This window comes from Erithacus rubecula (genome assembly GCF_903797595.1).
Source record: "Erithacus rubecula genome assembly, chromosome: 17".
Lineage (NCBI taxonomy): Eukaryota > Metazoa > Chordata > Aves > Passeriformes > Muscicapidae > Erithacus > Erithacus rubecula.
In genome coordinates, this window is record NC_136669.1 from 12,176,890 (window position 1) to 12,199,525 (window position 22,636).

Consider the following 22,636-nt stretch of genomic DNA (forward strand, 5'->3'; position numbering starts at 1 on the left):
CTTTCAATTTCCTCATTTGAGACAGTTTATTGAATTATTTAAACTTATTATATATTAAACATCGCAGAGAAAATTCTGAGGGGGAAAAAAATAAAAGAAAGGGGAATACATTACCCTAAAAGTCTCCTTACTCTTTAAAAGGTGATTCCAGATTCTCCAAATTCACACATGACAAGAGCCAGCTTTCCAGCATAGTGAAAGGAAAAATAAATACATCATTTGGAGATCCCCAGAGGCAGTTTTGACCACAGGATCTGTTTGCCCTACTCAGCCCAGCACACCCCAGATCCACTGCACAAATACAGGATTGGGGCATTACAAAATAAAAATAACAATTAAAAAAAAAAGACCAGCTTTCTTTTTATCAATTCAGAGGCCAAAAGAATGACCCTCAAAGGTGCAGGCTCCACTTTGAGCTGCCCTGATGGGGACTGCCAAATCTGATGAGGGAGGTAAGAGGAGAAGCACAAATGGTACATGGTGAAGGGACATCAGAAGTGTTCCTCCCACCCATTAGGATCAATATTATCTCCACTGATTCACATGATAGGGGGTCTGTAGAGCTTTTGGGGCTCACTTTGAGACCTTCAGAAAAGAACCAGATCAAACTGTGTGGCATTTTGAGTAGCAAAGGAAGCAGCAAATGCATGAGGTGTTAGTAAAACAGGTGTTAGTAAAGCTCAGGAGTTATTTGGTCTGGCCATGTGGAAACACTGGCTGAGGATGAGCTTCTTAAAACAATACTGAGATCTGCTGATAGGACAGCTTTGATTTAAACACAAGTACACCAATAAAGCAGCTGATTTACCACCTAAAATTTTCCTCAGCTAATAAAGATGCATCCACTTATGCAACTAATAGAGCATTCCTTTATTGGCTAAGTGTGACTCTCTCAGAGCAGAGCACACATGATGACTACAATTGGATTCTGGCAACCAAAAGTCTGAAATCTGCAGGAAGGAAGAGTTTATCACCTTTCTCATTTAGTCCCCATTTCTACCTCACTTGCATTTATAACTTCCCTGTCAACAGTATGGTCATGTACCATGGAATAGTTCATATGAGAGCTATTCCAAGGATTAGAGAAAACTTTATTCAATCTAATTTGTACCTTGATAACTCTTGAGCAAGACAGCCTCACCCTGAGAAAATTTCAATAATTTTTTAAACATAGAAATTAGAGTCCAATCTCATTGCTTCTTGCGTAGTCAGTGACAAAATATTTAGTGGCTTCATTGGGGAAACAATTTTTACAATATTTAGATTTCCTATCCACTAAAAATTGGAAATTTGGATTCATATTTTAGTGCACTGCTTTGAAACAGTGCAAATATGGAAAGAGAAAAAAAAGTCTGTGTTACTTCTAATATCAAGGGAAACTTCCTAATTTTCCTTTACTTTGCCCGCTTCCAAAGCTGTAACACAGCAAAGCATCACAGTGACTATCAGATATATTTATTAAAAACTGCATGGTTTAAGACATGTTGATAAAGAAACACTGATATTAAGAGTTATTGTTTTATTCATCAACACAACTCCCCCCAAAGCACAGCAATTATTAGAGATGCCCCCATGCCAATCAGCAGAGCTGGGGACACAGACCCTGACAGGGCCATCTGTGGTCACCACTTAAAACAAAATTTGCAAGTTAAGCCCAGGCAAAGGTTGATTGGAACAGAGGTGCTGGTAACCATTAACTTTGGGGAGACTTGATTTTTACCTATATGTATTTACTGTGATGTTGTATTTTCCTGAATTTGATCACTTGGATTGCTTGAGTTTTAAAATGGATTTAGATTACTGCTTTTCATTCCAGACAGGGTTTTTACCTGGTACTCAGGGATGGGATCATGACCTCACTGTCCTTTAGAGCTGCCCCACAGACCTGCAGAACCCTTTACAGCACAGGGCCAAAACTTCATTATGACATTCTCTGATTCATTCTAGCAGAAAAGCCTTCATATTTAGAACACAATAAAGTGTTTAGCTTCCCACAAAGCCAAGTTTGTACATAATGAGATTTCAGGCAACACTTGAGTCCTTTTTAAAATCCACTCAGGTTCTGCCACACACACATATTTTAAAGAAGGCAGTTCTCTGGCTGCACTGAAGCAGTTTGAGTCCATTCAAAAGCAGGAACACAACCATGAGCACTGAAACAACAGGAAAGGGAAAACCTCTGGCTAAACCACATTAAAAGGCAAACATGTAAGGAGTGTTGTCACCACAAGTTGATTACAAACCCTCCTGCAGAGAAATGGCTTTTGCTGGAAACAAAACTCTGCCCACAGTGTTTGAAGGGGCAAAACTACTTGACTGCATCATCCTGCCTATTGAGGCAGCATGTCCCAAAAAAAGTGATTAATCAGGTGGCTCATTGGGTATGGCAGGTCCCAGAGTGAGGATGGAATATCACATCAGCACCAAAGCTGACTGGTTTGGTGGCTTTCTACAGTGGGAGGAGAAAAAGAGAGCTTCAGTATCAAAGAACATGATTTTAGCATAAGGCTTATGCAGAGCAGGAGGATCTGGTTGTGCCCTGTACCCCTGAGAGCTCTGTGCACCAGGCACGGGTAAATCCCACCCTGCCCCACCTGACAACTGGGCTTTAGGGCTGATTATTCCCAGAGTGCCATAGGATCCTTAATAAGCAGCTACAGCCAGAGATTCAGCACCAACATGATGTGAAAGCAACGCTGTGAAATAGAAACAACGAGACAAAAACATACATCAGAAACTCACAAGTAATATCAGAGACTGGAAAACAACAGGAATTAATTTCTCTGGTTTGAAGCTGAGGACATTCAGAGGGAAGCAAGTGTGTGAAACATGCAGTATGGCCAATTTGGGTATTTGGCAAGAGCCCAGCAGTGGTAATGACCAGGGCAAGCCCGACAGGTCCCTGTGGAGGCAGCTGCAGCCAGCACAGCATCACGAGTGCAGGGCACCAGCAAGGGAAGGAGCCTTCTGGAGACTGTCCTAAATTAAGGAGTGGGGAAAGGGGCTAATATCACAGAAAGATCAGGAGGATATCTGGATCCATTCATCCTCCTGCTGGGTCACTCTGTGTGCCTCAATTCAAACTGCACTCTGGGACTCCCTTAGCATTTTTATTGTTGCAGGCTCAAAATGGGTATCACCATGTGGTAGATGACATTTTAGGCAGCTTATCTTCCATGCTGGAGGAAAGTACATTTAGGTAACTACTTACAGACACAGTGCACTGCCTGCCGTGGAGAGACACTGTTTTTTTTTTTTTTTCTTTTTCAAATCCTGGAGCTTCACTGTAGAGTTTCATTGTAACAGGAGAGAATATTTCATATTATTTCCTGAGATGCTGATCAGAGAGAACCACCCAGTAGCACAACTTGAAACTGATGCTTCAGTGTCTTTTCCCACAGAAGAAGGAAGGCTGTAAGTTCTGTTCCATGATCAAAAACCACACAGGCAGTGCTGCATCCCAAGATGTTACAGAATCACATCCATTCGAAGACAAAAGGTTATTCTGAAAGCAGTGTTTAATACTGTATTCTACAATTTCATACAGGTGATGTTTACAGGTTCTTTATTTACAATCAAAATCATTTACTCAACAAAATATCTCCATAATATTGCATAATCCTTAATTTAGGAATGAATGCTAACTACAAAAACAGTGAATGAACAGGGCAGACAAAGATAGCAATATTGGCTCTGACAGAGACTACCAAGCCTTTTTCCTGGATCAGTGCCATTCAACTTTGTCTAATTTCTCTCTCCCCAAACCATAAATTACCAATCCTCTACAACATGTGAAAAATCTCAGATACCTAAGGGCCTATTTAACAAAACATATTAAAAGATAAAAGCAGAAACTCAAGAACTGGCCATCCAGAGGAAGAGTAATGCTGATTCACCAGCCAAACCCCTTTTGTGAGAGATGACTGCCATTAATCATTGAACAGACAGAGAAAAGGTAGCTTTTTTCAAAACAACAAGACAATTACACAATGTTTTATTTTGAAATGCAGGGTCTGGATCTGTTTGAGGTGCAAAACAGACTGTCAGTTTTGTAAGAAAACAGCATTTCACGTGTTATTGGTTCCTACATGTGTTTCTCATGTGGAAGCTGCAGGAAAGATAAAAAAAGCCTTAAAACACCCAAAGGCCAGACTACAGGATGAGCCAAGTCCAAGGAAAGAAACTGCACCTGCACTGGGCTTTCCCACCAGGGCAGCACACCTGGACTGAGTGTTTTATCTCATGTGAAGATGGGGTTCATTAACACAGCAAAACTTTTTTCCTTTAACAGAAGTATAACTGTCCAACACAACCACCTTTCCTTCCACCCACACAGGGGTTCTTCCACCTTCCCTACAACTGCTCTAACTGTTGGAGTATTTCAATTGGAAATAGTGGCACTTCTTTGTTTGAACATTCTTTTGAATCTCCTCCTCCCACATTTTCACACACTCACACCTTCAAAACAATATGATTTTAGAGCTGGAAGTTTCAAGTTTGAGTTTCCCCAAATTTCTTAAAAGAAAAAAAAAAAAAAAAAAAAAAAAAAAAAAGTATTTTCAGGCCAGCTTCTTACTGCTCTATCATATATTGTCTGCTCACAACTAATACAAAGACTGAACTCAGAGACAATAAAATCCTTACAAAACTGATGGAACCAGGAGCCAGGACAGCAAGATATTATGGGTGTCCTCATCAAGAAAATTGGTCAGCACACACTCACACTTTATTTGATTCTAGGAAAAAATCCAGTGGAAAAGTGAATAATAAAGCCCCAAAAGTAAAGAAAAAAGTTTGAATCCCAACTATCAAATCTAAGAAGTACAGAACACACAGAAAGCTGAGAGGCACTAACTCCCCAGTGGACCATTCCCATAAGAATTGCCTTGATCCTTGTGGGTCCCTCCCAACCCAGAATACTCTGTGGGTGTGACTGTGCAACTCCAGCTCTCACTGCCTTTGCTTTAACCCTGAGGAGCCTGAACACAGCAATGCCTGGAGTGTATTCCAGGCTGCATCATTGAAATTCACATTTTTAGCACTGCAACCTCTTCTTGCTGTACCCTAAACTTCCCTGGCCAGGGGCTGTGCACTGGAGGGTGGAAGCCAAGCGTGTTGCAAACAGAAAATCTGTGTATTTGTAGTGTTTGAAGGCTGGTCCCAGGCAGCTGAACCTGGCCCTGCAGCCAGCCCTGTGATGTTTATCTTCAGGTGATTCAGTTGTGCATGTTTGCCCTTTCGCACAGCCCAGCTTTCAGCTCACCCTGCTGTAACCGTGCTCCCTCACACCTTCCCAATTGCACTGGCAATTATTTTAATGGGTCTCAGTTTGCTCACACAAACGGTGTTGTGTTGCTTCTGCACACCCTCCCTGGCTGCCTGCAGTCACACACTCCCAGTCTGTGGCTTCCCACTCCTGGGAGTTATCTGAATTTTGGGGCACTGAGTGGCAGAGGCAGGTCCTGAGTGTAAATTCATATTTGCTGTGTTTCTTTCAGCTATTAGCACAGAAACATCTTGCTGTCAAAACGCGGGATTTGAGAACTGCAGCCAAAGTTGCAAAATGTTCTGGAGTTTTTAACTGGCTTTGACAAAACTGCTACAGAGTTCCAATCCTATAGTAGAGACACTTAACCAATTCTGAAAGATACATCCTTACAAAATACCCAGCAGTTTCTTTCCCCTTGAAATGAGCCAAATCAATACCTCACAAAACACCTTGGATTTCAGAATACTCCCTAATAACATCACTTAAAAATATTCTTCCTTCTGGACAGGATCTCTGCAAAGCACAACATTTGGAGCAGAAGAAAAGAAACATTAAACCATACCTACCTGGCAGAAAATAGTATTTCAAAGGATGAGAAGCCTATTTTTGGCCCTTCATGCTGCTTGCTGGCCAGATGTGACCCATCCTGTGACTCCAACACGACCACCCCTCCCTTCTCCACAGAATTACACAAACTCCAGCATCCCACAAGGGATTTGCCAGCTCCTTTCAGATTGCATCCCCTTTTTATTGCATCAACTTAAAGGACACACACACACAAAAAAAAATCTAATTTGCAATAAGTTGTCATTTCTGGCACAGTAAATTTTAGCAAAATAATAGTTATGAAGGGAAAGTGTAATAAATACCGAGAGATTCATAAGCAGTTTTTCATCATTAAAGCAGACCTTCAGAATAGGGGATACAAACACTATCTACTGATAACATCTGCAAGAATGCTCAACATAAAGTGTCAGAGACAGCATTATGCTCCCCAGAATGAGGACTTGCACTCAAAAATAACCATGGGCACTGGAAAATTCAATTATTTAAATAAAAGAACAAAACTACTCATAAGAAAGTGCAACTAATCAAAGAATTCAAAACAAAGAGCAAGAAAAAGGTATTTTTTTTTTAAGAAAGACTTCTCATTAATGACTTAGGAAAAGATCCTCAGAGACAGGAGCTTTCTGCTCTCAGGAAATAGTACAGCTCCAGTTTTGTTCAATGGAGTTGTCAGAAGTTCTGCTACAGATGTTTGTGATTTCACCCTACCAAGACCAGAAGCAGTCAGGATCCCTAATAAATTTTCTGTTTGCCACTCTTTTAAGCCCTATTTTCTTGTTTCCTAACTCTTCAGTTGTGTTCACACTCTATTTTCCAAGGCTGTGTGAGACAAGAGGATCCCCATCTCCCACATGAAAAGGGAAGGAGTCAAGATCCAAGAATTAAGTAGAGGGAGTTCTGACATGCATAAAACAAACACATTGTTCAGCTACTATTTATTCTCCCAGGCTGTAGTATGATGTAGTGTTATTCTTAATTGCATAGGATTCATCTTTTTCAGACGAGTGCGCCCTTCAGACAACAATATGCTTAATGCAGCCATACCTTCAATAGCTGTAAATAATATTTCTTCTTGTGGCCAGCACTTAGTAGCTCTACCCTTTAAGGTATATAATGCTTCTAGTTAGATTTAAAAATCAGATTGTGCCATTTCAAACTACAAGGTAGAAAAACTAGCAATGGTGAATTTTTAAACTCAGCCATTAGTCTCTATTTCCAAGCTGCTCAACCTCCCTCAGTGCAAGCAGATACTGAACAGCTCTTTGGTCCTGAACAAAGCTTACCTGTCTGCACAAAGAGAGAGCAAGGCTACTATCTCCACTACATTCCTCCTAAAAACTAGGCAGAAACCTGGTAAATCCAGCATATATATATATATATATATATATATATATATATATATAAATATATATATATATAGAGAGAGAGAGAGAGAGAGAGAGAGAGAGAGTTGGCAAAGAAGCACTAGGTCTCCCACAAAGCAATGAAAAAAATACTGAAAGAGATTGACTGGCCATACCAGAGGGAGAGTTTGCAGGGGAAAAGATAAGATTCTTTAGAAAGTAATATGTAAGAGCATTACCAAGTAGAAAAATACTCATGGAAAAGACAGCAAAGCAGAAAGAAAAGTAAGAGGAGAATGGGAATACAAAAAGTACAGGAAGTATGCCATCAGAGATGACACAGGTAGGAGCTGATTCTGCCTTGGGCAGGAGCACAGACTGATGACAGCAGTGGCTGAGTCCCTCCTGGCCTTGCTGTTCTGTGTTTAACTTCAAGGGGTTTGAGCAGGGAGCAAGGACACTCTCCAAACTCACCAGGATGACACTGCCCTCCTGGGCAGCAGCAGCAGCAGCACAGCCAGGAGGGATCAGTGTGCCCTGTGCAGGCATCCCTGGGACCATTCTCAGGGCTGGGAATTGCACCTGGCAGCCCCACGTGTGCTCCCAGCTCCTGTGCTGGGAATGGAGCACATCATGCACAAGGACCCACAGCCCCACTCTCTTCCCCAACACTTGACTCCTGACAGTATTTCTGTCAGTAAAGGGTGCCCTGTAAAGCCACAGCAGCATCCTTATCACGTCAAGGACACCAAGTACTTCAATTACAAGAACTATAAAAATCATCAACACACTGTGAATTTTATTCATTACATTTGTCAGCTCTATTACTGTTACTCAGCTAAGTATTAATAGAAGAAAAGAAATATAGTCTTGACATTAGAAATACAGATTTCATTTCAGGAAATGCCGGATCCTTTGTCTGATGTATTTGCCAGAAGAATAACTGTAAATGAGAGTTGGGAAGCCAAGCCTTCAAAGCCTGCATAAGACAGCAAGTAGATCTCGACTATAATCGGAATTTCTACATTAAAAAATAGCTTCCTCAAAGCCCAGTAATGCAAAATGTTCTAGTAAAAGTAAATAAAAATCAATTTAAAATACCTGCTCTAAATCACTACTAAAATCCTGATAGCTGGAGCACGTGATATCAACCACTTTCCTGAAATCTAAATGATCTATTGACATACCTATTGAAAATTCACACAGCCCTACTACCCTTCCCAATATATAACTTCTCAAACATCTGACTATTTGATTTCTAAAACTTAATTATTTGATTATGAGGGCTAGCTCTGTTTTAGACTGCAATTCATCCACTGTCATCAATCTCTACCACAGAGTGATGAAACCTTGCTTCTACTTTTACAGCCCATGCATACAACTGTATTCACACTTCCGAACGACAAATGAAACACACAGTATCTTTCTTCTCTTAAGTATCATCGAGTCTAGAGAAGTGAAACAAGGTACTTGACATTCTTGGGACACCATCAGCAGCGTCTGCTGTGTTTTATGCTCCATCTCGCCTTAAATAAGCTGAATTTTATTTAAAGTGAAAAAACCAGTCAACACCAAACTTACTCCAGAATGTAACATACTCTACCACATTTGCAATTCACAGAGTAGATAAACAAAAGCTGCAGATTTGGACAAGATCTTTCACACTTCGCTGATGTGAATCACTCCAGTCAAACTTCAGACCACATTCGTTTCACCATCTGCGCGAACCATGCTAAGTTGGCAGCTCAGTGTCCAACAGCCACATCCCAAATTTTGCAAGAGCACGACGTGTGCCACTCTCACATCGCAAGCCCGTGTCCCCGAGCAAAGCGCTGTCCCTGCTGAGGAGCACATCCCTGCGACAGGAGCTGCCCGGGCACCTTACACGGCACGGTGTCACTGCACCGGCACCGAGCAGGTACCGAGGCAACACTGATGCATTTTGTCCCTGACAGTGGCATGCAGGAGAAAACGCTCTGATGAATCGCCAATAAAATCAGCAAATACCGGGGACTTACAGGCAGGTAGTTTCCCAGCAGTTAAAAATTTGCACTCTCTCAACGAGCAACTCGGCAGAGCCCCGAGTGCCCATGTTCCTCGCCGCTCCCTGTGTTTGGGAGCCACCTCCCGTGCCGCCCTTCTCAGGAGACAGCGGAGCGGCACCGTGCCCGCGGGCATCCATCCATCCACCCGTCCATCCATCCCTCCGCTCCAGCCCCGGAGCTCCCGAGAGCCCCCGGCCATGGGCACTCCGGGGGTGCCGCGGGAACTTTCCGGCCGCGGGCACTCTGGGGGTGCCGCGGGCACTCTGGGGGCGCCCCGGGAACTTTCCGGAGCGGGGCGGCCGCAGCCCCCGCACACCTGCCCTGCTACTCCGGCACCTGCCCGGGATGCCCAAGCACCTGCCCGGGATGCCCAAGCACCTGCCCGGGCTGCCCAAGCACCTGCCCGGGATGCTCCGGCACCTGCCCGGGATGCTCCGGCACCTGCCCGGGATGCCCAAGCACCTGCCCGGGATGCTCCGGCACCTGCCCGGCTGCTCCGCGCCCCGCGCCCTGCCGCCCCCCCGGCCCCAACTCACCATAAAGAGGCGAGCGGAGGCGAAGGGTCGCGGCGCTTCTCCCGAGCAGGGCGGGCGGCCCCGGCAGGTGCCAGCGGGACGCGGCTCCGCGGCCGCCGCAGCCCCTTCCCGCGGGCAGCGCCGCCGCCCTCGCTCACCGCCGCATGCCGCGCCCCCCGCCGCCGCCCGGCTCCCCCCGGGCTCGCCCGCTCCGGCAGCGGGGCCCTCGGCGGGCGGCGGCGAGACCCCGGGGGCGGCCCCGCCGCGGCGGAGGGGGGAGAGCAGGGGGCGAGAGGCGGCTCCGCCGCCGCTCCGCCCGGCGGGAGCCCCGCACCGGCCGCACGCGGAGCTCGGCGGGGCGGAGGCGCTGCCGCTCCCAGCCGGCGCGGAAAGTGGCTGGGCGGCGGGCGGAGGTGACCTTCAAGCCCGGCGGGGCGGGGAGGGGGAGAGCGGCGGGGGAGCCCCGGCGGCGGGGGCGGGATGCGGGACGCGGAGCGGGTCCGGGGGCAGAGCGGGGCTCCCCGGCTCCCAGCGGGGCTTCCCGGCTCCCAGCGCGGCCCCGCCCGGCGCTGGCGGCCGCGCGGCGGCGCCCGGGAACCCGCGGGGTCCGCCCGCACCTGCGCCCGCACGGGGACGGATCCTCGGGATGGATGGACGGATCCTTGGGGATGGAGCCTTGGAATGCCCGCGGCCGGAACCTTCCCGGCTGCAACTTCGCATCCCCGGGGCTCGTCCCGCAGAGCTGCGCCCTCCCCCAGCCCGAGCGGGCAGCGAGCACACACCAAAGCGGCACCGGGGAATTCGCTGGTTGAAACGATGCCCTTGGCGATCCCCAGCCATCTCTGCCTGCTTCCTTCCTCTTCCCCAAAGGAAACCAAATCTTGCAAGAATTCTAATGCTCACCTAACGAGAACAGCTTCGCAGCATTCCTAAAGGCGTGAATTAGTGTTAAATGAAGCTGACAGCAGTTATTGGCGAGAAAGTTTTGGGGGAAAAAAACCATCAAGACCTGCCAGAACACTGCCTTGTCCTTCTCAATACGTTAGGCATTAAGTCTGTAGTGATCAAACGTTTTTGTGCTGCTCAACCTTCAGCTACAATAAATTAAAGCCTCTGAGACTTACTCCAACATGTAACTGGCATCAATTACAGATGGGAAGTGTGAGGATCAGACAGATGTGCTGCCTCCTGTGGGGTAGGAGTAGGGAGTTGTTTTAAAGCATCGAGATGGAAATGCAAAGCAGTTAACAATCAGGTGATAACGAGGAGGCAAGCTTTAAATCATAGGCGTGTGGTCCCTTAAAAAAAAAACTTTATATGAATTATCTCCCTATAAACTTTTTCATCTGTGCAGAAAATAAATGCAGCCAAGTCTTTGTAAGTTGAAGTGCAGTTCCCACATGGTTCATGTACAGAAGTACCTCAAAAGCACATGTCTGTATCCCTCTGCCTCTCCTGACAGATTTGGGGCTTGGCCTATTTCTGCTGCTATTTTAAGGCCCGAGGTGTGATCCTGGATCCCCTAAATATGTAACTCAGTGGAACTGCTCAGAAATGTTCCTTTAGCAAGGCACACCAGTTTATGAAGCTGGATAATTTTTTACAGTAACTTCAGAATTTATCTTTCCTTATCAAACATGAAACAGTGTTTAATGGCTGGGAAATTTTACTCCACCTCGTAAAATCTGTCAGATTACTGGCAGGTACAAAGTTACTCAAAGATTCATTTTCAGGATCCAAACTTAAATTATCAAGTTATCCCAAGAGATTCTCTCAAAATGTATGTCCTATGAAGTTTATACAAAGATCTGTGGGTTTTTTTCATTTTTATTTTCAGCCTTCCAATTCACTCCAAAACCAACACAGAGAAGGCAATGGGAGGCTTATGCCAAACAAATGTAAATTGTAGGTCAAAACATTGCACTGAAGTTCTCTAAATCACTGAAAGATTATTTTACAGTTGGTAACTGATTACTCTGCAGCCTAAGATATTTTAAAGCCTTATTTATTAATCCCTCTATGAGAAAGTGATACTGGTAGAAAGGAAACCCAAGGATGGCAACATTTCATCAACTCTTCCTTAATTTGTGCATTTAGGTCCTCTAATAAGAAAATAATTTTCAACATTTTGATTAAATATTATTGAGTGCATCAATAAGTTTGCCATATGGCCCAATACCTCCTACTTTGTCAGCAGTTTTAAAAGATTGAACTAATTAAAAAAAAAACCCAAAAAACCACTGAAACACCCGTGTAAAAAATATCTACCCTTTGATAATATATGCTGATATAGCATGAGGCAAACTTTCTTCCTGGTGAAATTTCCTGGTGAAATTGTTGCCATTAGGTCATTTAGGCTAAATCCTGGCTCACAGAGAGGTGACCACTGGGTGACTCTGAGCAGTCAGGTTCTCCTGCCCATACATTCAATGTCCATGAAGCCCCAGGGTTATGAAACACAGCAAGAGAGGAAAGGACATCCAGTTCCTTCTTCCCACCTGAAACAGCCCAGAATTCCTTTCTCTTCATCAAATATGTGACTTTCAGGGCAGCACCAATGCAAAAATTTTTAGGGATCTCAATTTCTTTCCAAACCTGGCCTGTAGTCTATCTTAGTCTGGACAAAGCTGTCAGTCTCTAGAATGAAGAAATCAAAACTATTTAAATGTGCTAAAATAATAAGCAGCTGAAACTCACACAAATAAGCAAAACCAAAATCCCTCATGTAAGAACAAAAATCTCATGAAGTGGACTTAATAAAAAGTTTTCTTTAGGCTCTCAAGCTTTCCTGTTGAGCAGTGAATACTCAGTGGAGTGTTGAGAACTACTCACAGGATTAAAACTAAATCAGGTGCAGGTGTTGGTTACTTTGATCTGTGCTTGATTAGAGAATCAGGTGTGTGCTAAGTGACTGCATGAGAGCTTGTCTTTTGGAGTCTCAACACCTCCATACTCTCCCTTTGTACCAGCCCTGTCAGAAAGGTTCCCTTGGCTTGTTTCTCACATCTGTCTTCCCTTTGTTCCCCTCACATGAAAGAACCCTGAACTGCAAGTCTGATCTTTCTTAAAAGAGCTCCCTCATTCTCCAAACTTTGCCGTGGGTATCACAGAGAGCTCCCAGCTGGGGTTAAAGTTCTGCTGGAAAAAATAACTCTGGGTGAGAAGAAAGGGGAGAGGAATTGTGAGCAAAGAGAGAAGGCAGCAGGGGCAGCATCAGTCTCACGTGGCAGAGCAGGGACCAGCACCCAAATATTGTCTGTGCTCCAGAGCTCCAGGCATTACAATATTTCCTTTCCTAAACACAATGAATCCAAATGTCCCTGCCTGTGCATCTCCTCCACAGGAACCACCTTCAGAAAGGTGTCTTGCTATTTATTCACCTTTGGAATAAACAGAGCATTTAAAGCATTTGGTCAAAAATAGTTTTGGTGATTCCACCCCAAAGTTGTAATTGTGTAAAGCCACAATTCTCAGTCATTTCTGTAGGAAATACTTATAAAGAAAATTCACAAACTAAAGTATAATTGTCAAGTCATGAACTTAAAAAGTTGCCTCAGAAGGAGACATTTTCAATTTAATGTGAATTATCCATGACAAGAGGAAAAAAAAAAAAAAGGGCAAGCAGCAAATGTCTCCATTGAAACACAATGTTTTGAACACATTCCCAGTCAGGGATTAATTCTTAAAATATTTTTAAAAATTTATTTTCTGAATAAAAGCCTATCTCATGTTTTCTTAAAGTTGGAAACCTTTTTTCCTTTACAGTGAAATATTTTCTGTGTTTATTTCCAGATTTGGCAATTGAGGTTGTTCTAACCAAGAGATCTCAAGAACACAGACCTGTAGTATGTGGGAGAAGAATTGGAGGTGAAAGAGGATTTATTGGAGAAAATAATTGTTCTGAACAGCAGACTAAGTCAATGCTGTAGATGCTGTATCAAATAAAAAAAAAAGGGAGTAAAAAATTTATTTAAAGTCTTTAAAAATAAAGCTCCTGTGTATTTGTGAGGAAGATATAAATAGTACATATACATTTAATGCTTTAAAAATTCATGTTGTATTTGCAGCAAAGAACATCTCCAACATGTCCACTGTGATTTATTCCTTCTGGGGGAGGTTGCTCAGGCCATTACCAGAGGCAAGGGAACACAGAAACCATTTGCAGTAAAACTGGTGAGCTTCAGGGAAAGTGTTTGTGGTGGTGGCAGATGTGTCACAAACACTCCAGAAAAATTCTGCTTTGGTACAAAGCTTGGTAATAGTCCCTTGACAGTCAGACCTTTGGACACTGGCAGGAAGTGTAGCCTTAAATGATCTGGGGACAGGTGTTCTCTGGATTCTTGGAATTTGTGACAAAAAGGACACACAAACAAAAGGAAATGAACAAACCACCTTCAACACACATGAACATGAAACTAAATATGTAGCACTCTGTACATGTGCTGTTCTGATGGTGTGGGAGTTTAGCTTAACTTCAGGTTTCTCAAATTCTTAATTCTTGGCAATTTAGAGTGTCTAGAGCAGTTTTCTGCAGGGTGTGTTCTATGGAGCAGATAAGGACTGGGGCACTGTGTGTGTAGGGGGGTTAGATTAATGAATCTGGTTAGATTGAATTTGGCATTTGCTTGGAATTTATGTATCAAATACTGGCATCTGAATAGATTAATGCTCTCATCTCCATGACAGAACAAAGAGGTGCTACCTCTTCTGATGTAGAGAATAATTCTGGGATATTTGGCCCATACTTTTAAGTTATTACTTTTATTTAGGTTTCAGATTTCAGTCATACATAATAAAATGAACTTCATTTTCACAGAGATTTAACATTACTTAATTATAAATTCATAGCTATTTAGTAGAATCTTTGAGTAGAAAGATAATACTTCTATTTTTAATGCCCTAATAGCAATATCTTCATGTGCTTGTATCTACATATCTATAAATTCGAGTTCCCCACTTATTTGCGTGTGACAAAATGTTAATCTCTTTCCTTTCTCCAGGGAGTTGTAATTTTCCTCTCCCCTGACTCTGACTTATAGCATATGTACAATTTCACTCAAAGAAACATCTTGAAGAAGCAACTGCATGCCCAGCTCCCTGGCATCTCCTGATTTTTATCCATCTGCTCTGTCTCCAGGTTATTTTGGGAGTGCCTTGGGACTGAGGGCTGCTCAGACAGGGCTGATGGCTCCTTGCTTTCTCTGTGGTAAAAAGGTCAGGCTGCTCTGGGTGACCTTTCTGCCTTTTCACTGGCCTGTGAGGAGGGATTGCTCCACAGATTAAACACCATCAGGTTCTGTGCTTCCCTTGCTGTTTCCACTTCCATTTATATTTAGGCAGAGCTCTGGAAGGGTTGAAAGGAATTGTTGGAAGCAATGACATCAATCTTTTCTCCTTTGTGGTTGGGAGAGTTGCTGCTGAAGCAACCAGGGCAGGACTCTGGAAAATTTAAATCCAGTGCCACCTCCAGATGCCACCAGCCCCTTCCCTTCTTTTCAGCTCTGCCCTGGTTTCCTTCCCTGGGTTTGTGAAGAGCCCCAGAGCCCCTGGCTGTGAGCTCAGAGCCAGGTTCCTGAGGAATTCCCTGCTGGCCAGCAGGGATGGCAGCTCTTGGCAGCAGCTGTGACTTGGAAAGGAAAGCAAACACTGCAGATGCTGCACAAGGGGCTTTGCAGCTCTTGGCATAAATGTGGGAGCCTGGAGGACCAGAGGGAGTAGTCACTGCCCAGTGATGATTCCTGTAGGAGCTGGAGAGCCCAGTTAAGCAATTTTTTAAGAAGATATTCAGGTCTGTTTGGTGCTGTGAAATGTCTTTAATTCTTACATTGCCACAGCAATATTCAGAGCAACTGAAGGATTGACAAATTTAATGGTTTCTCCAAGTGCAAAGTTTTTTGATCGTGCCACAATTAATAAAATATTTCATGGAGAATAATTTGTAGAGTTTGGTGGTATTTTTTCCATACCTTCAGACTTAGCATTTTACTCTTTCTAGAGCTGATCACAGTGGCACTGTGACACCCTCAGGAAGTTCTAACATTTGCACCACAGCCTCAGACTTTTCGCCCTAAATTTGAGGAACTCATTGACTGACATCTGCATTTACACTATAGAGAATTTATAATTCCTTTCTGCAGAGTTAATTGAAATACTGGGGGACAGAATTTGAGAAAAGCTTTTGTGAAGACCACTTGATTCTCAATCCCCTGGACCGAGTTTTTGGCAAGTCTTTGTAGTTCATTAGTTCCTGGATTTTGGAATTATCATCTGCTCCTCACCCTGACAGCATTTGGATTTCACCCAGAACTGAAGATCCCAAATCCTGGAATGTGGACTAATATAATTGAAAACCACTTGCCTAGCATCAGACATGATTCTATGTTTGTAGCAGAGAAAAGATTTAAAACTGTGTCATCAACAACAATTTTATTCCCTGAAAATAATGAAATTTTTTCCAAACCTTTTATTTGTGAATCCATATTGCTTTAGATAAAGAATCAAGCTGTCAGTTGGCCCATTATAAATAAGAGAGAGGAAAGAACCTGCAGAGGTGTATTCACTTACTTTTAAGGGTAGAAACTCCCAGAAAATCCAAGAGCTGCAAAAATCAGATCTGCCAAAATCTCTGACTCTTGGAGTTAAACTACAGTTACAGAAATAGGTAATTTATTTCTAGTATTTTTATCACTAATGTATTCACATCTCTGCTCTCATATGTGGAATATATATTAGATTCATAAAAATGAATTGAAATTTACTATTTCCTGGATTATCTTATTCCAGCTAAACCCTTGATTCATAAGGCAATTGCTGAAGATAAATAGAACTTCATGAATTGTTCATAAACTGCACAAATTCACAAGTTGGAGATGAAAAATGTAAGTCTCAAAACCCTTCATCTGCAGGCCACAAATTCCAGTCCAGGTTTGAGATCAGCAGCGACCAAGATCCATTTCCATCTTATCACCTGAAGGCTTTCTGGTAGCATTTGTGAACTCAGTTTGTTCCCTCAGCTCCATCTCTACAGGATAAGTGGCCACATAAATAATTCACTGGAACTTGTCAGAAACAAGAAGTTGTGAAATGTAAAGTCCCCTCCATCCATCCAGCTGTATAAGCAGCACACAGGAGCTAATTTTCTAACCTTTCACTAAGCCTTGCATGGAACTAGACACAGAGGAGTTCTTGCACATTTTTAATAAACTAAAGCTCCTCAAATATCAGTTCTTTCTAATAATACAATCCCTAGAAATACCACTTTTGAAGGTTTTCTGTTCTTTATTGCACAATTATTAGGAAAACCTTCTCACAGGGACCTTTGGCTATGCAACTGTTACAAAAAAAGCTTCTTCTTAACTGAATAACTTTGATGTTCTGCTCTTCAAGGGGAGTACATCACTCAGATTTACCTGAAATAAAGTACAGAGGGAGCAGGGGGGACATGGCACTACTGATTTTGGGGTTTTCATGGGTTTTGCATTGTGGGTTAGATTAATGAGATTTTTTACATCATTTGGAACCCCAAATATTTTAAATTTGCACAAGAGAGAAAACACAAAGACCATCTTCACCAGTGTCTTGGCAGCACTCTGGCCAGGACTCCTAGGAGAACATGGAATAACAGAATGATGGAATGCTTTGGGTTGGAAGGGACCTTAAACCATCACATCCCATGGGCAGGGACACCTTCCACAGTCCAGGATGCTCAGAGCCCCATCCAGCCTGGCCTTGGAACACTGGAAAAACCAAAAAAGAGCCACTTGATCTGCAGGACTTTGGGTCTAATGTGGACTTTCAACCCACGATGTGAATGCCAACTGCTCTGCAGTGGGGGCTGAGACAAAGGGATGCTGGAGGCCACTGATGCTTCACTGGAATCTGGAATGAAAAATAACTCTGCATGGATAGGCACTGAGTCTATTTTGTGTAGCTACAGCTACAGAAATAGAGTTTTTAAACAAAGCAGATTTTTACAAGGTTTTATGGCAATTTAAACACTTTACCCTTGCATAATCTGTTAGAAAAACTTTTCTAAGAAAGTGACCCAAAGTAAGCATTTATAATTTGCTTATTCTACCCTCACACTGAGACCTTAATCAAACAGGTGTAGGATTTGTGCTTATGGACCAGCTTGCACCTGCACAGAAAACTGTGGCCATTCACTGCACTAATTCATTGGTTTAGAAATTATAAATTACAACAGACTTGCTCTTCTACTGCTGTGAGAATTTAGCCTCCAGGTAGCCACTGGTAACCCTCAGGCTGTCCAGATGCTGACATGTGTGGAAGGAATCTGAGAATCATCCCTGTGCCAAAGGTTTTAATTGAAAAAATCCAACCAAACAACAGAGAGCACTCCTTTAGACACCTGTGCCTACAAAGAGAATCAGCACACCAACACACAATAACAGGAAAATCATACAGCCCTGGCTATTCCAGCTGTAGCTGCTTTTCTAAAAGAACTGAATTTTGGGGAGAATCATGTTGAAATAATGAGCCAAAGGGCAATAGTCATCCTGCAGCAACATCACCCCCCTCAGTGCTTTGAGACCAGCAGAAAGTCTTCTAAAATGTATTTTCAGCCAGCCAATGACTACAGAAAATATCACATCAATACCCAGATCAAGCTGATGCTTAAGATGACTTTCCAAACCACCTTTGCCAATTGCCTTTATGCAAATAAGGGCCACGTGTTAATTGCTTTAAATATTGTAAGGGATTAAGCAATTATGAGGTTTTATATAATAGAGTCAAGAAAAAAATACTCTCTTTTCAAGTCTACTACATGAACTTAATTATGAGATAAAGTGTTAATGATCCTGTAGTAATTTTACACTGTGAACAAGGCAGATGTACAGGCTGGCCAGGTCTGTGATAACAGGAATTTCAGTGGGAGTTCAACTGGGCACCTGCAGCTGCAGAAACCTTCAGGTTACAAGTCATTCCTGGAGGAAATGAGGTTTTCAGGCTGGCAGAGCAGTAAGAGTTTCCAAAGGACTTGATCCTTTTCAGAATGAGAGGTAGGGCCCTCAACCTTCTCAGAATTCTACAGGTTTTATACAAAGACTCACTTGATTAATCTCTAGTAGACTCTGCAAGGTTGTGACTAACTGTGAGGGGCCACTACTGATTTTGGTTATTAACCTCATTTGATAGAAAGATAATCTGTTTCTCCATTAATGTTAATCCCTTTAAAATATTTCTAGTACTTCTTCCATTAATCCATGCCCTTTATTGATTGCAGGGGGACTAATTGCAGAGTAAGATAATGGTTTGTATGAGTATGTCTGGCCAAAAAAAGCCCCAAAAAACTTATATTTGAAAATATTTTCTTGTTAGAGAAGCATTTCAAAACTTTTATGTTTCCTGAGTCTGGCAAGGGGTGGGCTATGACCCCTGTGTAGGGATTCCTAGGTAAAGTCTCCAGAAACATATAAAACTGGGGCTTGGGGTGTATTCTTACAGCAAACACATTTAAAATCCGCCAGCACTATTTAAACAAAAACAAAACTTCATGGAAGAGAACATTTCCCTTGTAGCTGCTGAGAAATGGGTGTGTGTAACATGATTTCTCCTCCCTTCTTTCTTCAATACTGAATAGAATGGAAATGGGAAACCTGCATTTCCTGGGATTTGGTGAATCTGGGGACATGGTGCTGTAAATACTTGGCTCAGCTAATAAAATAGATGTAACACTCTGGACCTTGTGCCAGCAGTAACAAAGACCTTGTGCAAGGGCCATTGGTTTCAGCAGCATTTCAGGAGTTGGTGTCAGCTTCATTTTAAACCCTGCAGCAGAACCATCGATTTCATTAGGCAGGAAAGGATGAAAAACACACAGAGATTGATTTGAGATGCAGAAAACACAAATTTGGGAAATTGATTTGAGATGCAGAAAAGTACAAATTTTTGGTGAGATTCCCCTCCTGAATTTCTCATTCACGCCCCATTTAATACTGCCATATGAGCAGCTATGTTTAGATTCCCATGTTAGCACAGAAAAACTGGATCATTTCCTATGAACTGCTTCCTCAGCATGCAGGAAATCATGTCAGAAACTTCCATGGGGGTATTCTCAGGCCTTTTGGCAGAGCTGGGAAGGTCAGGATCAAAGACTGATGTCCCAGTGCCCTGTGCCCAAAGGGATTGCACAGAGTACACAAAATGCAAGGCAGAGGTTCTGTGTTTTATAGAAGGTGTTTCTCAGTCTTAACTTGGCATAAATGGCTAGGTAAAGTGAATAGGGAAAGAGCAAACAGACCCCAAAATCTTTTCTAGTGACCAATCCTGACAGATGCCACCCCTGGAGACCCTCAGCTCCCACAATCACATAAATAAAACCAGCACAGCAGTGAATCCTGGTAGGAAACAGTTTATGAGCTCATAACAGGGGGGTTCTTTTCATTGCAAATTGTGCAAATCAGCTCAGGTGAAGTCCTTCTTTATTGAAAATTCCCTACATTTATCTGTGTTCCACAGGTGTCACTGACCCTGTCCTCCTCCCTCTCTCTGAGCTCACCACGGCTCCCAAAGTGTTTTGGACAATATTGTGTCCTCATTCTGTACCCAGGATACTAAATCTGTGTTTGAAAGAGACACTGGCCCACACACCAACAAAGTAAAATGAATTCCATAACAATTAGCCTTTTTGCCCATTAGATTTAAGAATCTATGCAGATTCTCCAATGAGGCATAATTCTTCCACAACAGCAAAATATCCCTCCCTGCTTACCCTCTTCTTGACTTTTAAGCTTTTCATGCCTTAAATACAAAATTCTTGCACTCAACCTCTTTCTTTTTATCCACATCTTTCCTCATTTCTCAATTTCATAAGAGCAGCTTTATTCCTTTACATTTTACTCTATTTTACATCCTTCTTTTCACCAAGCCACCTCTTATGAATTGAGTGCCAAGAGTGAAAGCTCCACCCTTTTCAGCACCCCTGAAAGTCCAGGAAGTTTTGAAGAGGCTTCATGAATTCTGTTTTTTCATGGAACATTCTTCACCTCCTGCAAAGTGTCAGAAGATAATGAGGTGGTGAAAAGTTTGTGAGAGGGGATGTGTCAGACATCGTACTCCAGTAATCCACCACTAGCTCCCTTCATGGAACCACTTTTGGGGTTATTTCATAGTTTTCAATCCACGGCTATGGAAAAGCAATCTCCAATGGGCCAAATCACCAAACAATAAAACCCCTTCAGAGATTAAGCAATGCACAAGAGGAATTTGCTGCCCTCAATCAAAAGTGGAGTTACATGTAAAACTGAATTTCTGCATTTACTTTTTTGACAGTTTTTTTAGAAAGCAACTGACTACTCGTTTGGAAACTGTCAACTGCAAACTTAGGAAGCACTGAAGTATTAAAAACTACTATTAAACAGCTTCAAATGTTGAACATTACTGAAAATCAGATGAAAGATGCCCAATTATTACTGAAATTCATTCCTAATAAATTTTTATTCCCCATCAACTTGGCTTCATGAAATCTGGTTCCAGTCTGAGAACATTCTGCCTTGTTGTACCTGCCAGGGTAGACCAAATTTCTTGCAGCCATGAGTGTGCCCTTGCAGCCAATTTAGAACTTCATCACAGTGTCAGAGAATTCCTATCATATTTATACAGCTGCAGAAAAATCAACCCAGTTCAGAATAGTTCTGAAAAACCTTCAAGCTGTAAACCTTTCTAAAATAATGAAAAAATTATCACATTATTAAAATGCATATACATACATCTGCTCACTAATAGTTTACAATTCTGCTAGGGTTTGCATTCATGAGATGCAATGAACAAAACTGCTATAAATTTCAAAGGAATTTACAATTATTTTACCACAGCTTGTTAATAACAGAAAGACTATTCTTTGAAAGTAATAGAGCAGAAAAATAAGGCTAGATCTTATCTCAGGTCATATAAACCATCATTTAAAGACTATCAGTGTGTTGTGGCTGTTAGAGGCAGTGACACAAAACTAATTTATGGTGACCAGGCAGAAGGCATCCAGCTGGAGAAATCCTCCCCAATAATCAATGACAAAAGAGTCACCTCAGCTGGGTCTGCAGTGCACACCAGGGCAGGAGCAGCCCCTGCTGCAGAGGGAAAGCCTGCAAGAACTCATTAAGCACAAAATTATGTGGCATCATAGGATATTTGCCATGCTGCAAGTGCTTCTGATCCAAAGGTAATGAACACATGTGAGGAAAGCTGTTTGAGGAGCTGTTTACCAAAAATGAAAGCAGAGCCCACTGTGGCAGTGCTGCTGCTCAGCTCAGGAGAACAAGCACCCCTGACAGGAAAGCCTGGCCTGAAACACTGACACTGACATTTTTTGCCCTCTATTTCAGTGATTCAGCACTGTTGAATTGTGCTGCATGCTTCCAGCATGTCCTTACAGTGCTCCTGGCCTCCACCCCCATGCCATCATCCCATGAGGATGTTTCTAAAATAAAACTCAAATGAGCAATAGAAGCTCACAGGAAAACAAGCAGAGAGAGGATAATGGAATGGTTGGAGTAGGAAAGGACCTTAAACCAATCTCATTCCACCCCTGCCATGGGCAGGGACACCTTCCACTATCCCAGATTGCTCCCAGCCCCCTCCAGCCTGGCCTGGGGCACTGCCAGGGATCCAGGGGCAGCCACAGCTGCTCTGGGCACCCTGTGCCAGGGCTCCCCCCCTCACAGGGAAGGCAAATCCCAATGGTCAAGGCCACACAAACTGCATTTCTGTAGAGGCATTTGCCCTTTGTTACATACAGACAAATCCTCCAAGGGGTGGGATGCCTCTAGGGGAAGGAGAAAAATAAAATTATGTTTTCTCTGAAAGCCTGCACTGTTTTTGACAGTTCCTAGAAATGAGAGATATCAAAATTCATGTTCCCTGTAGGTGCTTGGGTTTGTG

The 22,636-nt window shown here is 43.0% G+C and overlaps 1 protein-coding gene across 17 annotated transcripts in view; it reads right to left on the reverse strand.

Annotated features, from left to right (window-relative positions):
• RBFOX1 (RNA binding fox-1 homolog 1) overlaps positions 1 to 22,636 on the reverse strand; it is a 1,017,140-nt gene that overhangs the window by 730,868 nt on the left and 263,636 nt on the right. For 4 of the 17 annotated variants that reach the window (XM_079320755.1, XM_079320765.1, XM_079320747.1 and 1 more), the window contains exon 1: positions 9,761 to 9,895. The exons of 12 other annotated variants lie outside the window; for them this stretch is intronic. In XM_079320755.1, the coding sequence (XP_079176881.1) occupies positions 9,761 to 9,763 (3 nt within the window). In that variant the 5' untranslated portion in view covers positions 9,764 to 9,895. Of the gene's footprint in view, positions 1 to 9,197; positions 9,317 to 9,760; positions 9,896 to 22,636 lie in introns of those variants that run through there. One more of the 17 variants, XM_079320781.1, reaches the window with a different exon arrangement.